Raw genomic sequence first — 15,410 nt, forward strand, 5'->3', positions numbered from 1 at the left:
GACAGCAGCACTTTGTCTGCCCCTCCCCCACCCCCTGCAACCTGTGAAATTTGGACCCACAAATAATATTCAATCTAGCCTATTGTTAACTGAAAAGTTGTATCTTGTTTGATTTTTTTTTTCCAGGCGATCCCCGGGTGAAGCCTCATACATCACCCAGTGACAGCTATAGAAAAGCCAAGAATTAGCACCTAAATCGGATATTGATCAGAAACCGACGCACTCCTGGGCTCGGAGAGGAGAGAGGGCTGCGGCGGACTCCCGGCGCAGGCCGGCTGGGGAGGCGGTGATAAGCTGCAGCCCAGTGGAAGACCCTAACCTGCCTATTGTAGGGGTGAGGAGGGGCCCCCGCCGCAGCACCCACCTGCATGCTGCAGGGAGAGTGACTGGCAGCACCCACCTGCCCTCTTGCAGAGAGTGTGAGCAGGAGCACCCACCTGCCCTCCTGCAGGGTGGGTGAGCCGCAACACCCACCTGTCCTCCTGCAGAGAGTGTGAGTAGCAGCACCCATCTGCCCTCCTGCAGGGTGGGTGAGCCGCAGCACCCACCTGCCCTCCTGCAGAGATGTGTGATCAGCAGCACCCACCTGCCCTCCTGCAGGCTGAGTGAGCCGCAGCACCCACCTGCCCTCCTGCAGGGAGAGCGACTGGCAGCACCCACCGGTCTCGCAGTTACACGAGTTTAAGCTATTGGCATTGTAAATGATGATGCCTTTTATTTATGTTTTTAAAACAAAAATAAAAGGACTTGCTTAAATGCGAGACCTATTGCATTGCAAATGCTTGTTATAAATGAGACGTCTAGACAGAAATTCCTGATTCATGGAAATTGCATAGATAAACCCAGGAGTTGCTTTTTTAGCGTTGTAATCTGACCAGTTAATTGAGAGTAACATGGCCACCCATCACCTAATATATTATGGAGTGTAGAATCCAAAATAGGATTTGCCTTTTTTCTCTAAAACCTCAAGTTGAACTATATCTAAGGAAGGGTTACAAATTATGAGCAACTGGAGCCTTAGCCCTTTCTTTTTGCACCTGGTGCTCACCTACGGAAAAAATATTTGTGTTGACCTTCGCAAACTGCACACATCGTGTGGGGGCACGTATGTCTAAATGTTTTCAGCACAATCTCCAAATCAGCCAATCGGGCCAATAGAGGTCTGTTACCTGATTCATTTAGTGTGCAGATGTTGAAAATGTTTGCCTGTGATAGTTTTGGCTGATCAGCTAACATGGGAAACATTCATTCTGGCAAACCCTCATGACTGATACCCTAAATTGCTGAAATGGCAGCCCGAAAGCAATCCTCTGATACTAAGAGATGCCTGGTCAGAGACGACAAGTGATGGAAAACCATTTCCTATTTTTGGTTTGAAAGACAACTTGGCTCGAGATGTGAAGCAAGCTTAGAGCAATACCCTAGCACCCACCAGCTTTGATATGGCATCAACGTGCAGCCAGCAAAGATAAGATGGTGAATCTGCAGTCTAGCTATCCCTGCTGAGGCTGATGGCTCTTGCCCACTCCTGGTGGTGAATTGGATGAATTCCAGATGAAAAAGAAATGCTCAGCGCCCACACCCACCTCTTGTGATCCTAAATTCCTGTGGAAACCACCTGGCTTAAATGATAAAGTAACTTACATTCTATAAAGAGCGTTCTGGTGGATACTCAGTGTACCTGCTGATTCCACGTCATTTAAACATTCCCAGGCATCTAATGGACCTGGAAACGTGTGTCATAGATCTCTTCCTTTGGTAGGTATTGTTGGCTCTATCTTAGCACTGGAAGGGTTGCAGGTATGACATCTCTGGAACCAGAGAGTACCTCTTTAGCGCACTGATGTTAGTTTCTTGACCATATTTCGGAGTCCTTAGAGGCAGAGACCATGGTAGCATCAATCTGAATGTGTAGTGCAACAAACGAAGTCAGAACTTTATTAATTATTCTGATCTATGACCATGCTTCAGAAAAAAGAGGTGGGTGGGATCGGTGAGGAACCGGCATGTAGATATTAGTATCTGTAGGAAGCTGGCTCGGTATATGGGTGGGTATACCGTGCATAGAGTCCAGAGATTCCCCAAAAGTGTACAGGGCTCGATGCAAACCTAAGATGCTCTACTAGTGGTAGTGTGGTCGAGCAGCCATAGGCCTATCAGAGGAGCGTAAGACATTTATTGCAAAACATAGGAGTAAGCTGTTCCTAAGAGGGAGGAAAGGAAAAGGAGGGAAAGGAGATGGGTTTGAAGTCCAGGTGCTAGATAGAGAGTGCCTAGTAGCACTGGGAGTGCTCCAATAAGGAGCAAGGGCCCTCACACACCCCAAGGGGTGTCATGCTTAATCATAGGGCAGCTCCTTGTTGGGCTTGCGCTGCAATGCCCAACTGACCCAGCAGGGGTCTCTTTGCCAGAGTACTTTTCTGGTTGCCTTCGGGAAGCTAGATGTTATGAGGGAGCATGTGTGTCGTGAGTAGAAGTGAAAAAAAGTGTTTATCTAAAATTGGCCAAGCTTTATTAGACCGGTCAGCAGCGGGAGAGGGACAAATGAAAGGCTCTGCCTTGCGGCTAGAGCGGGCAACCTTGGACCTGGTAACCGGGTTCGAGTCTCTGCAAACGACACTCAACATCCTGTGATTCTGGGCAAATCACTTAATCTCCCAGTGCCATACAAAAATGAATGTGATATTCTGTAACAAAACTGGGGCTCATGTAAAGCGCTCTGATACCCGATGTCTCGAGTCTAGTTCGTGCTATATAAGAAAGACAAGAAAATTATTATACAGGACTTCACTGGATAGACAGCAGTGCTTCCAACACTCACTGCCCCCCTGAATGATGTTATAAACTGGGGACCATTACATTTGGTGTTATAGTACAAACATTGAAACATTGGTTCCTCGATAATAGAAGTGCATTGGGATCCTTGTTGACTCGAAAGGATGTTGTATGTGATCAGGGCACAACTATTGTGAAGCAATATAATGTGCGTTACCTAAACGAAGGCACATGTGGTTAAACATATCTGGAAATGTAGCAAACTAAAATAAATATTAGGGAGCGGGTTGAAAATCAATTCATTGTCCGACACTAAAATCATAAAGTTTACATCAATAATACATTCAGAACTTGACATCAGTAACTCAAAAAACAGTAATTAGCAAAGGAGTCCGTGTTGAGAATGCGACGATTGACAACAGTTTGTTAATTTTACTTTTTTTTCTCGTTTTGTGTGTTCTTTACGGGTATGTACTGTTTTAACATGTTAAATCTAAAAGTGATATAAGAAAATAGCGAAAAAGAGAAAGTTGTGATGGACAATAAAAAAAGTAATTAGTGTAAACAATGTGCAATGCTACAAATATAGGAAAGCAAGGTACGCAGTTCAACTAATTTCAACTATTACACCAGAATCTCCAAATGCTGCAAGTGTGTGGTTGGAACTTATGCTTGGATGTGTAGAACCATTTGAGGAATTGCTAAACAGCTTGAAATTTAAGGATTTGGTTAAGAGATACGTGTCCATTGGAGTGGATTTGGAGAAATGCCAAACCATGTAATTTCAGGGAAATTATCAAGTCCAAAACATGGGTGAGGTTCAATCGTTTTTTGGGGATTACAGAATATTATTGCAAGTTCATAAACTATTTAACCAAGATGGTGTATCCTTTGAGGAGCATGATGAATAAAAGTGAAAGTTACTCAAGGAAGCATTAAGAGGTCGGAATTTGTGGTCACAGTTTTGTGGTGGCAAGTGGCTGAGTGAAAAATAATATTCTGTTATTGATAGAGAAATTGGGTGATGACACTTCATTATTGTAAAGGGCTATTCCACATTAGAGAAGGATAGATCAAAAGTCATAAAATTGTTGTTTTCCTGTACTTATTCCAAGAGGGCTACAACCAGGATTTTGGGGCAATTAGAAGATATGAGTGATTTAAATTTTGAAATGAAATATTGGCCTGACTTGGAAGATAAGCTTGAAGATGGGTTATTGCATTTGCCAGCGGTTGAAAAGGGTGAAACTGGTACGATTTCAATGTGCCAATGATGTGTGTGGATGAAGAAGCAGTTGACGGAGAAGAATGGAAACAGACAATTTAATTGTAGTCAAAGGATGGCCTGATAGATTAAAAAAATTGGATAGGCTTTTGTGAGATTCTGCCAAGTAGAAGAGACATTGTAGAGAGAAATAAAAGCTGTTCCTTCAAATACTTGGGGGAAAAAAATGATAAATCTAGCTCATGAATGTCACATGGGTAGAAGCCTGAGAAAGGAAAATGAAGCATTACTGTTGTACTGGTAACCAACTGTATGGATAGTAAAGTTGAAGATGTGGTGAGAAATTGTTTGCAATGTGCCGCTTGTGATTAGGCCACAGAAGGTAGAAAACTCAATTGAAGCAAATTGCAGTACCTGAGAAACCTTGGTACATCTAGGTGCTAGGTATAATGGGCCATTTGAGTCCTTTCCATTGACGTAGACATATATTCTTAGTCAGGTAGACTCTTTCTTAGTAAATTAGTCTCGATATCTGCCTGCAGTAGATATCAGGGTATAACTGAATTTGTAAAAGAGGAGTTTTTCCAAAGTGAAAATAAGTGGCATACAATAATTAAGAACGTACAGAATTGAATGTATATTTTGCTTTGTTAAATGTATTTGGAATATTGACTGTAAAAAGCAGCTATTTGGCTGTGTATTTATCTTTTGAGGAAAATTGGTCCACTTTTTTGGTAGCCAGCTGAAGACATAAAGTATCATGTGGCATGCCGCTGCTCCTGGCATTGTTTGGAAGAGCTTTGATCTTAAACATCTAACCAAGTAGCAGGGGGACAACCAGCATTGTTTATTGGGTCCTCTGTGATTCAATAACGCCTAATAAATATTACATTCCCCTGTTGGCAGTCATCATCCCTGCTAATAGCAATGATAGAGTCCAGCAGCAGTAGAAACCAAAGACACCAAAAATAGCAGAGGCATGTATGGCCTTTAGAGGTCACGCCACAGGTGTCTGAGATGCCCCAAAGCAACTGAGAGTGTTTACGCCTTAGATACCCAGAACATGTTTGCACTAAATTAATACGAGATAAAAGCAAGCATTGGCAAAGCCAATAGGTTTCACCCATGAAAATTCTATTGACTTTGTTAAAAAACAAAATCATGGTACTCAGCAGTTGAGCTCAGTGGTAGCTGGCAATGCAAAACTATGGGGAGGCACCATGCGCCAAACTCACCTATATGATGTTTAGCCCGGTGTGGCACTCCCGGTGATTGTGGTGTAATGTCCACGAGCAGAACAGGGAAGGACTTCCCATCCTTCCCAGTGGAACTTGACTTATGACTAATCCTGGAGCTGCCCTCAGCTTAAGAGCAGCTCCAGGATTGATGGGAGCAGGCTAACCCATTGCTCATTTTGAGGGTGGGTGCCTGTGCAAGCAATGCCCCGACTGTTTCACAGCCATGGGATTGCTGGGTGTACAGTACGCTTGTTGGGCTGGAGGTAGGTGCCCTGCCGGCCTACCCGACATGTGCACTGTAAGGGGCAGCAGCAATCCTGCAGTAGCAGGATTCAGCTGTGTACTGAATAGCAAGATTCAGTACACAGCGCGAGCTGGTGGCAAAATAAAATGGCTATTTAGGAGGAGCCTACCCTGGTTGAGCGGCTGTGCAACAAAACTTAAAGTTGAAAAGGAAAGAAAAAAAAGCGCTATGGCGCTGACGATGCTGGCCGCATCATAGTTTTTTTTTGTTTTTTAAACTTTAAGCAATGTTACACCCTCAACTGTGGAGCAACATGTTAAAAAACATTGACAAATCCAATAGATTTTGCATAGGCAAAACCTGTTGGCGTTGCCAATGCTTGTTTTAGAGCAGGAGGCAACTCTATCAGTTCCCTGTAGGGAACCGGTGAATGCTTGCTCCCTTCTAATGGGGAGAGAGGGGCTGCGCTCAGCATTGAGAGCAACTGAGTAGCATCCTCTCCTGAAGGAGATCTGTGAATATAGTACATTGATTTAAGGTTTCTGCTGTAGAGAAAAGAGTAACCGGCAGGTCACATGCTTGCATTGGAGTAAGGTAGATCACTGGGATAATGCCACTAGTGCTGCGATCTGTGTGTAAACTGGGAGTCATGTGGCAAATCTTCATATGGTAGCTTAGCAAACTAATATTCCTTCGTCTGAGATTTGCTTTCATAAAACAGGTAACATAGCTTTGAATACTGGAGCACCCAGCGTAGCTTTTTATTCTAACGAAGTCCATTAAAAAGCACATTAACTTGCTCCAATAACATGTTATTCACTGTGGTCCAAATAACGGATTCACAACTTACAAACAACAGAAAGGACGTTACTAAAAAGAGAAAGATACATGAGGTTCACGAATGAAATGCCTGCAAACGTTGTGCAAAAATAGTTTATTTTCCATAGGGTTGAGACTTTTTAACTAGTACTGAAAAGTTTTACCTCATCCGCCCCATCTCCCCAACCCCCAGACGGACCCAGAACATCTGTACCATATGATACCATGCAGTTTATTGGCATTGCAAGTCAAGCCAGCGTTGCCAAGGTTGCATGGAATACACACACACAGACTGAACTATATTTTATTTAAAGTACTGGCGTTCCAAATTCCAGGTTGTTGTTTCCTGTCCTGTGCCTTGGTCGAAGGGGAGTGTGTAAAAGGCAGTCACACTCCTAGAGGGGTGCTTGCCTCAGGGACAGTGGACTGCTAACGAGAGGGGCTGTTAAAGAGTGCTTGGCAGCGGGAGGGCGTGGGTTTGAGGGGGGTTTAACATTAGAGCCCCATCTGTTGACGAGTTAGAGGAGGAGGACTGGCGGGAGGCACTAGCCTCTCCTAGGGAAGTGGCCGTCCCGATTACGCTTAGTCCAACTGAAAGTGCTTCATTAATCCTATATCACATGCACCACACTCATTAAGATGGGTCGGGGAGGCTCAACGGACTGTCGGTGGCAGTGTGGAGAGACGGGCATGTTTTATCACATACTTTGGGAGTATCCCCTGATCCAGATGTATTGAGAGGTGGTTAATGGCGTGGTTGGAGAAGTATATGGGACTGCAACAGCACTATCTTCCAAAACATGCTTACTGAATATATGGGACGCCACATATCTTAATCGCATGGAGCAGCTCCGGGCTGCCACCGACTTTATGCTGGCCAAGCATAACATTGCCTGCAGATGGGGGTTCTCCGAGCCACCAACCATAATTGAATGAGAACGAGATGTTGACTGGTGCATGTTGGCTAAACGAGCGGTCTATGTATATAGAGGTGCCCCAAAAAGTGGGACAAGGTATGGGGAAATGGAATGTACATTAAGGTAATATCTGCACTTCCCCTTCGCTACAAGAACAACAAATGGAACATCAAATTAATTGATGTCCCTTAGACGAGAGAGGGAGAGGGAGGGGTTACACGAAGAGGTTGCATGGTGGAATGTAATCAATTGTTCATGCTCTAATGTGATGTATGGTCGTGTTGTTTATGTCATTCTAACAAATTCCAATAAAAAGTTTATAAAGAAAGAAAACATTAGAGCCCCATCTGTTCCTTGAAGGATGGTAAATGCAGGGATCAGCCGTCCAGGATAAGTGATACAGGCTTGATCAGCAAATTAGTACAAAGTGACGAGAATAACAGAACAGACCACTGGTGCTTTCATGCCCTCCTTAGAAACCGCGCTCTGAAATCTGGTTGGGTGAAGTTGCCCATATAAAACAATAAATAAATCGGCTGTGCTCCTCTGTTCACACATTTTAGGCTGTATTCCATTTTCTACCCAAGTAGCAAAGAGTGGGAACGGATAAAGTTGGAGACTGGGAAATAGTAACGTTAAATCTGGAAATTTGGGAGTGTGTTTGCAACAACAAACCTTCAAGTTCACAGCTTTAATTAACATCGAAGCTGGATGGTCTAAAGAATCCAAATCGTGAGCACAGCTGCATAAATGACAAGCCGTGGCCAAGCACGCTTGATCTCAAAGAGAAAAGTAGATCCACAAGAGAAAAAATGTGGATGAACTGTTCAAAGGAAGGAGTATTTGGTCCAGGCGCCACTGATCAGCTAAACATGCACAAAGAAATTCTACCCCAACAGGAAATAACATGCTATAACCAACAGAAAGCAAGGAAGACAGAGTGGCAAGCAGACAAACAAATGGAAAGTACGATCGGACTGTAAGCCTGCTTTAAGATTTTTTTTTTATAATTACTAGCGATTTCACAAGCACAGCGCAAGCGAAACCTTAAAAGCAGCATAGGGCATTTGAGAATCGTATTTGACTGAATGTGAAGTAATTCATCAGTTGTAATTCACGTTATCTAATCTACTTGTATGAAGATAGCATTTGTTTGAAATAATTGAAATAACTTTTTTTTATTTTAAATAGGTGAAGCTGTTAATATGTGCCTACAGAATTCAGCTGCAGTGAATGACCAGAGGACACTTATTTATGATCTAATCAGATACCTTGAATGTCCACCTTATGTCTCTTTTTATTTCAAGTGGAGAAATGTTTGACTTTTCATCCGATGAGGAAACTTTTCAGATTCCTTTTATTTATATGTGGTTTGTCCAATGATCACTCATCCATTGGGAGACCAGTACATGCTTGTTGTTTGTCTCTGGAATGGGGTGCTGGTTGGGATTGTCTACGTGATATTTATATTGGTTAGACCATACTACAGATTCATGTACATATAGGTTGCTTGTTAATTGTTACTTGGTGGACTTCACCACACTCAAATGCTGATTTCGGGAGGGTTGCCCATACTAAGTTGTATTTGTTTTGAAGTGATAACTAGCGAAATTCAATTTTAGCAGACTTCAGTTTTTTTTTAATTTAAAGATTTGCTTTATAATTTTAATATAATTACAACATTTCTGACAAACTAAGAAAACAGAGAATTGACAGCAGTAAAACAATACAATACGAAATGTATATGAGGTTTCACATTCTGAGATAATTCTCATTACATTTCCATTCCTGCGCCTTGAACGTGAATCACCATTGACTTTTACAGTGTGCATCAGTTGACAGCCATTCGTTAATGGGATGCATGCTAAGACTCTAATGTGAATTAAAACTTGGATCATACCATTCCAACATTTTTCCTTATAAATTGAACAGTGATGTATAAGGTTACGATCTGTAATGTATGTTGATTAACCTGTTTACTATGATTAATTTGAAGGAAGCTATGTATCTGTGCTCTCAGAACTTGTAAATTCAATACATATTGTATAGAGAGTTCACCATTAAAATGGTGGCATGTGTGCTCTTTAAGAGCTGTGATACATTGTAAAGATTTTTTGTAAATACATTTTTAGACTGAATATGTAATAAGCACTTCTGTATGCTTCTTTGTTGTAAGAGTACTAGGTTGAAATATATTTAAGAGTGTAGTTTTTATTAGCAAAATGTTGCATTTTTGTTGCCTAATGATTCAGGAAGTACTGAGTTCTATCACATTTTTGGTCCAATTTGAAAATGGAAAGTTGACTCGTGAAGATGTTAAGAAGACGATGATGGAATCAAATCTACTATTACTGTAAGGCACATGGTGTTGTGGAAGGTTTCAAACTTTGGCCCTTAACCCCTTCGCTGCTTGCGATGGCCAACGCCGTCGCGCGCACTACCTTCGTAGTGCTGCGCACATCTGTTGGCCGACGCAGCCCCGCCCACTGCTCTAAACCGCCGCACCATGGCGGAATTGCTGCAGCGGTTAAAATATAGATTTTTCCACATTGGAAACATTGTTCTCTTTTAAGATATGGGGCAACATGCACTGCACAATGATTACCAAAGTGTCTGTTGCACTACAATGTTACAGATTTTGGAGGGGGAAAACAGGCTGTCTTCTCATGAGTATAAAGGGGGTATGAAACTGGGGGATCAGGGACCCCAAAAGACTTTGCAAGAGCTTACAATCAGGATCGACACAGAGGTAGGCCCTATATAAACATTGTTTTTATTTCATTCTTTCACAATCTTTTTTTCTAATTTCGATGGTTGTCAGTTAACTACAAATGGAGCTTTAAATGAGCTTTTGGTTTCAAATGTCAGTCTCAGAAAGGCACATAAAGGAATAGCCTTGAAGAAACTGATAGTCTGTGTGGCACACAGCTGCTCACATTAGAAGACATATCAGGCAGGATCTATAGACACAACATAGATTGCAGGGAATAAAACTGTGGTTGTGAAACGTAAGAAGTTATAGAAATTTCACTAGGGCAGTTGGCTTAAATCCATGCAGGTATTTAAGAGGAAGATGCACTCTGTGTTTTTTTATGCTTTTTATTAATTGCAGCTAAAGTTTCTATTCACCTTTTGCAGACCGCAGGCAACTACTTCTTATCTTGTTTTTCTTTTCAATGCTGCATATCACGATGTTTTGCAGTCCATACATGTTTTTGCCACTATTGTAATCATTTCTAGCAGTGTCTCCTTTGCTTCCTTTAACAAGCTTCTGCAGCAAAGTTCTTCTTAGAGTGGGGATTTACTTATGTTGAGTTTTTCTTTCTCTCTCTCTGTATATATATATACACATACATCGTGAGCACACACTCACACACACAGATAGATAGATAGATAGATAGATAGATAGATAGATAGATAGATAGATAGATAGATAGATAGATAGATAGATATATAGATGGAACACAAAAGCAACTGGAAATAAAAAGAAAAAAAGCAAAAATGGCCAATTTGCTGTGCACTATTTGTGCATCTGTGGTATGCTGTTTCTTTTTATAGTGTTTGTATGGGTTCTTTATGATGTAACGGTGCAAAGCACCCCCCAAAAAAGCATATCTCTATTAAGTCATAATAATTAAAGCAACTTATGTTGTTTTCCCACAAGCCTCATTTGGGCTTGGGTTAGTCTGCAAATACTGACATAGGGCTTCAAAAAGGGACTTTTCAGTCATTATGCTCCTGAAAAGCAACTGTAGATTTGCCAAAAGGACTTCTTCCACTGTGTCAGGAAGTATCCACCAATCCCGTGCCACAAAAACAGCAGTGCATCACCGCCACCATTTTTCCTCACAGAAAATTGAAGATTGAGGTTTGCAAACCTTTGTTTGGCTACTTATCAAAGGTCTTTCACGTGGGATTCTGATAGAACTGCATATGTGCCTAGAACATAATAAGGAGTTGAAAATGTTTCTCTTCCCACCCCATTTGGAAATATTGGCCACCTCAGGCACGCACTTTGCGGTACCATATTTTCCCACTATGTCGAAAAGTGTGATGTTTAAGGATAAGTTACTTACCTGTAATCCTAGTTCTCTTCCAGGGGTATCCCCATCAAAGTCATAAGCACTGAATATTCCCGCCCACGTGCGGGGACCCCGGAAATAATATAAAAATATATATGGAAATTACATATATCCAGCTCCACATATATGTATGTACATATATCATTGTTTCTCACACCAATGCAGCCCCAAAACTGAGGCTAGACAATGTAAATACTCATACATAGACTGTATTAGCAAGTATATAAAAACACATTAGGTGAAATAGCACTTGAACTCTGTTTTAATGAGCAAAACACTCATAAATCCTGAAAATTGCAAATAAATAGACATTGTTAGCCCACAGGCTGCATTGTAAAGCAACAGCATAGAAAATGAAAGCATTTTCAACAAAAACTGGCACTGTGCCTTTAAGGCAGCCAAAACCCCTGGCTTCCCATCATGCCTCAGGGTTATGCAAAGAACAACTGACCTAACTGTCACCCCTGACGTTAGAGTTCAACAATAAACTGTAGACATATTGACCATATCTCATTTACCTAGGGAGGCGGGTGGGTTGCTTATGACTTTGATTAGGATACCCCTGGAAGAGAACTAGGATTACAGGTAAGTAACTTATCCTTCTCTTCCAGGGGATCCTCTTCAATAGTCATAAGCACTGAATAGAATAGCAAGCCCAACAACCACCTGCAGGTAAATGAGAAACACATGACCCAACCAAAGATTGTAACAGCCGAAAAATCAACCGTTAAACAGATTCCTCAAGGAGGCCTGGCCCACCTGGGTACTGCTCTAGTGGCTGAATCTAGACAGTAATGCCTGGTAAATGTATGGACGGACCTCCAGGTTGACGCCTTACAAATCTCAGACATGGGCACATTATGAAGAAAAGCTGTTGTAGCCGCTTTCCCTCTGGTGGAATGTGCCTTGGGAGAAAACCCTAGGGTCTTCTGCGCCAATTGATAGGTAAGCTTGATACACAAAACTATCCACCTTGAAATAGAAAGTTTTGAGGCTGCACAACCTGGTCTGATCGATCCATAGTTGACAAACAGTTGATCAGACTTACGTATAGATTTGGACCTATCCAGATAGAATTTTAAAACCCTTTTCAGGTCCAAAGAATGCAATGCCCTCTCACCTGGAGTGGAGGGATTGGGGAAAAAAAGTGGGTAGAGAGATGGTCTGGTTTACATGGAAATCTGACACCACCTTAGGTAGAAAAGAGGGATGCGTCCTCAACACCACCCTATTCAGATGGAACACTGTATAAGGCTCTTTGGAACAGAGAGCTTGAATATCGCTCACCCTGCGGGCTGACGTGATTGCTACCAAAAAAGTAGCCTTCCAGGAAATATGCTGCAAGGTCGCTTTATGAATGGGTTCAAAAGGAGGACCCATCAATTTCGATAGCACCAGGTTCAACTCCCAGGGGGGTGAAGGAGGACGTACAGAAGGGTAGACCTTCTTCAAACCCTGTAGAAAATCTTTCACAGCTTGCAACTGGAAAAAAGAAGGTTATGAAGGTGAGCGCCTATAAGCTGTTACAGCAGCCAAATGCACCTTAATGGAATTATATTTCAACCCTGCTTTAGCCAGATATAAAAGGTAAGGGAGGAGGACCTCCTCCTGACCCTTAATTGGATGACAATTGTTCTGTATACACCACATGTAGAAATGTTTCCACTTGCATGCATATGAATGCCTTGTGGAAGGCTGTCTCGCCTCTTTCAAAATGGACATACAGTCCTGCGGCAGACCTAGGTGTCCGTATTGTATGACCTCAGGAGCCATGCTGCCAAGTTCAGTGATGGAAGGTTGGGATGATGAATCCTCCCGTTCATCTTGGAGAGCAGGTCCGGCCTGCACGGCAGCTTCCTGTGCGGAGCCACTGACAGATGGAGAAGGTCCGTGTACCACCATTGTCTCGGCCAGTCGGGTGCAATGAGCATCATCATTATGCACGAGTTCGTCAGCTTGCTCACCACCTTCGGGATCAGTGGAAGGGGTGGAAAGGCGTACACAAATTCCCCTGACCAATCTATCAAAAGGGCATTCCCTTTCGATCCTGGTCGGTAGAATCTTGAGGCGAAGTCTCGGCATTTGGTGTTTTCGTCGTCCGCGTAGAGATCTATGGTGGGACGACCCCAAGACTGGAAGATGCCTTCGACTACTTCGTCGTTGAGAACCCAGTCCTCTCTGTCCTCGAAATGCCGGCTTAGAGCATCTACCCTCACATTCTGTTCTCCTGGGAGGTGGACTGCTGTGACTGACAAATTGCGAGCCAGGAGCCAATGCCGAATGTGTTGGGCTTCCAGCGAAAGAGTCCGTGAGAGTGTTCCTCCCTGCTTGTTCAAGTAGTACATTGTGGTAGTGTTGTCCGTTTGTACTAACAACGACAACTCCTGAATCGAGGGCAGGAATGCTTTGAGGGCTAGGTGGACTGCCCTCAACTCCAACATGTTGATGTGGTAAGTACGCTCTTTGGAAGACCACAGACCTTGCATCTGGAGATGCCCATGTGTGCTCCCCATCCTTGTAGAGATGCATCTGTGATTAACGTCTGGGCAGGAGAAGGTTGATGGAACAGAACTCCGACCTGCATATTTTTCTGTTTTGTCCACCAAGGAATGGTTGCTCGCGCTGCGTCTGACAGTGCAATCCTGTCGTCCCAGCGAGCTGACTGTTGGTCCTACTTGTCCTCCAGATCCTGCTGAAGAGGACGCATTCGTAGCCTGGCATACGGAACCAGGAAAATGCAGGATGCCATCGACCCTAGCAGGGAGGCCACCCTTCGCACCTTTAGGTCCTTGTTGCGAAGCACCAGTTGACACTTTTGAGCTATGGAACACTGTCTCTCCTCCGAAGGAAACACTTTTCTTACCTCGGAGTCTAGCAGCGCTCCTATGAAATGTATCTTCTGCGTAGGCTGTGAGATTGACTTGTTGAAGTTCACATGCAGTCCCAACCGGTGGCAGAAGTTAATGCAGCTCAGGAATTGATTTCTTACACTGTCTGGGGAAGAACCTTTCAACAGCCAGTCGTCAAGGTATGGGTACACAAAGACACCCCTGCAGCGTAGAGCGGCCGATACCACTGCGAAACACTTCGTGAACACCCGGGGGCTGACTTCAACCCGAGCGGGAGGACTTTGAACTGGTAGTGGGAGGTCCCCACCCGGAACCAAAGGAATCTTCTGTGATTGTGTGTGATCGGTACATGAAAGTATGCATCTTGAAGGTCCAGCATACACATCAAATCTCCTTTCCTGACATGTGGATATATTTGATGAAGCGCCAACATGCGAAACCTTTCCTTCTTGACATACAGATTGAGTGTTCTCAAGTCCAGAATGGGTCTGTATTCTGCCTTTTGGCCCTTTTTTCTGACTAGAAAATATCGTGAAATACACTCCTTTCCCCCTTTGAGAGTTTGGCGCCCTCTCGGTGGCTGACTTTTCGAGAAGGATAGCTACCTCTTTTTTCAGAAATGTTCACCTGATTACTTGATGTTGGCATTGGAGGAACGGGTGGAGGCAGATGTTGGAAACGAAGACCGTATCCATTCTAAAGTGTAGCTAACACCCAGCGATCTTTTGTAATGGTATGCCACTCTTCCATATGATGTACGATGTTTCCCCCACTGGAGTGGTTAATGGCGCTGAGGGAAGGAAGAACTCATGGCTTGGGCTTTGTTGGAATTGTTGCCCTGGCACTGATTTCCATCGCCTCTGGAATTAGGCCTGCCTCTTTATTGAGACTTCTGCTGCCCCTGCTGGTCCTGGCCCTTCTGCCACTGAGGGGTTTGAACCCTCTGCTTGGAAGAGCCCTTATTGTAGGGGCGAAACCTTTTTCAAAACTTTCTTCTTTTTCAAGCCCCACGGCTTTAAGAGTGTCTAATTCTGCCTTCATGCGCTGCATCTCTTCATCGGTACTTGCCCCAAATAAAAGGCAAGTTCAAGATCTGGGACTGAGCTTCTGGTTTTAAGGCAGTTAGACATAACCAGGAAGACCTCCTTGCACATACCCGTGAGCATAGCCATGCGCTGAAAGGGTCACTCCGTCCACTGCAGCGCGGATGAACTGGTTGGAGACCTGGCTGCCCTCCAAGAGAATCTCCTCAAAGTCTTTT

General features: G+C 43.4%; 1 protein-coding gene across 1 annotated transcript in view; it reads left to right on the forward strand.

The window, feature by feature from the left end:
- MPHOSPH8 (M-phase phosphoprotein 8) overlaps positions 1-9,441 on the forward strand; it is a 303,929-nt gene extending 294,488 nt beyond the window's left edge. The window contains exon 15 of the mRNA XM_078657070.1: positions 8,410-9,441. Coding sequence (XP_078513196.1) covers positions 8,410-8,451 — 42 coding nt within the window. The 3' untranslated portion in view covers positions 8,452-9,441. The remainder of the gene's footprint in view (positions 1-8,409) is intronic.
- Positions 9,442-15,410: the final 5,969 nt, after the last annotated feature.

The sequence above is a fragment of the Lissotriton helveticus genome, chromosome 8, assembly GCF_964261635.1.
Source record: "Lissotriton helveticus chromosome 8, aLisHel1.1, whole genome shotgun sequence".
Classification (NCBI taxonomy): domain Eukaryota; kingdom Metazoa; phylum Chordata; class Amphibia; order Caudata; family Salamandridae; genus Lissotriton; species Lissotriton helveticus.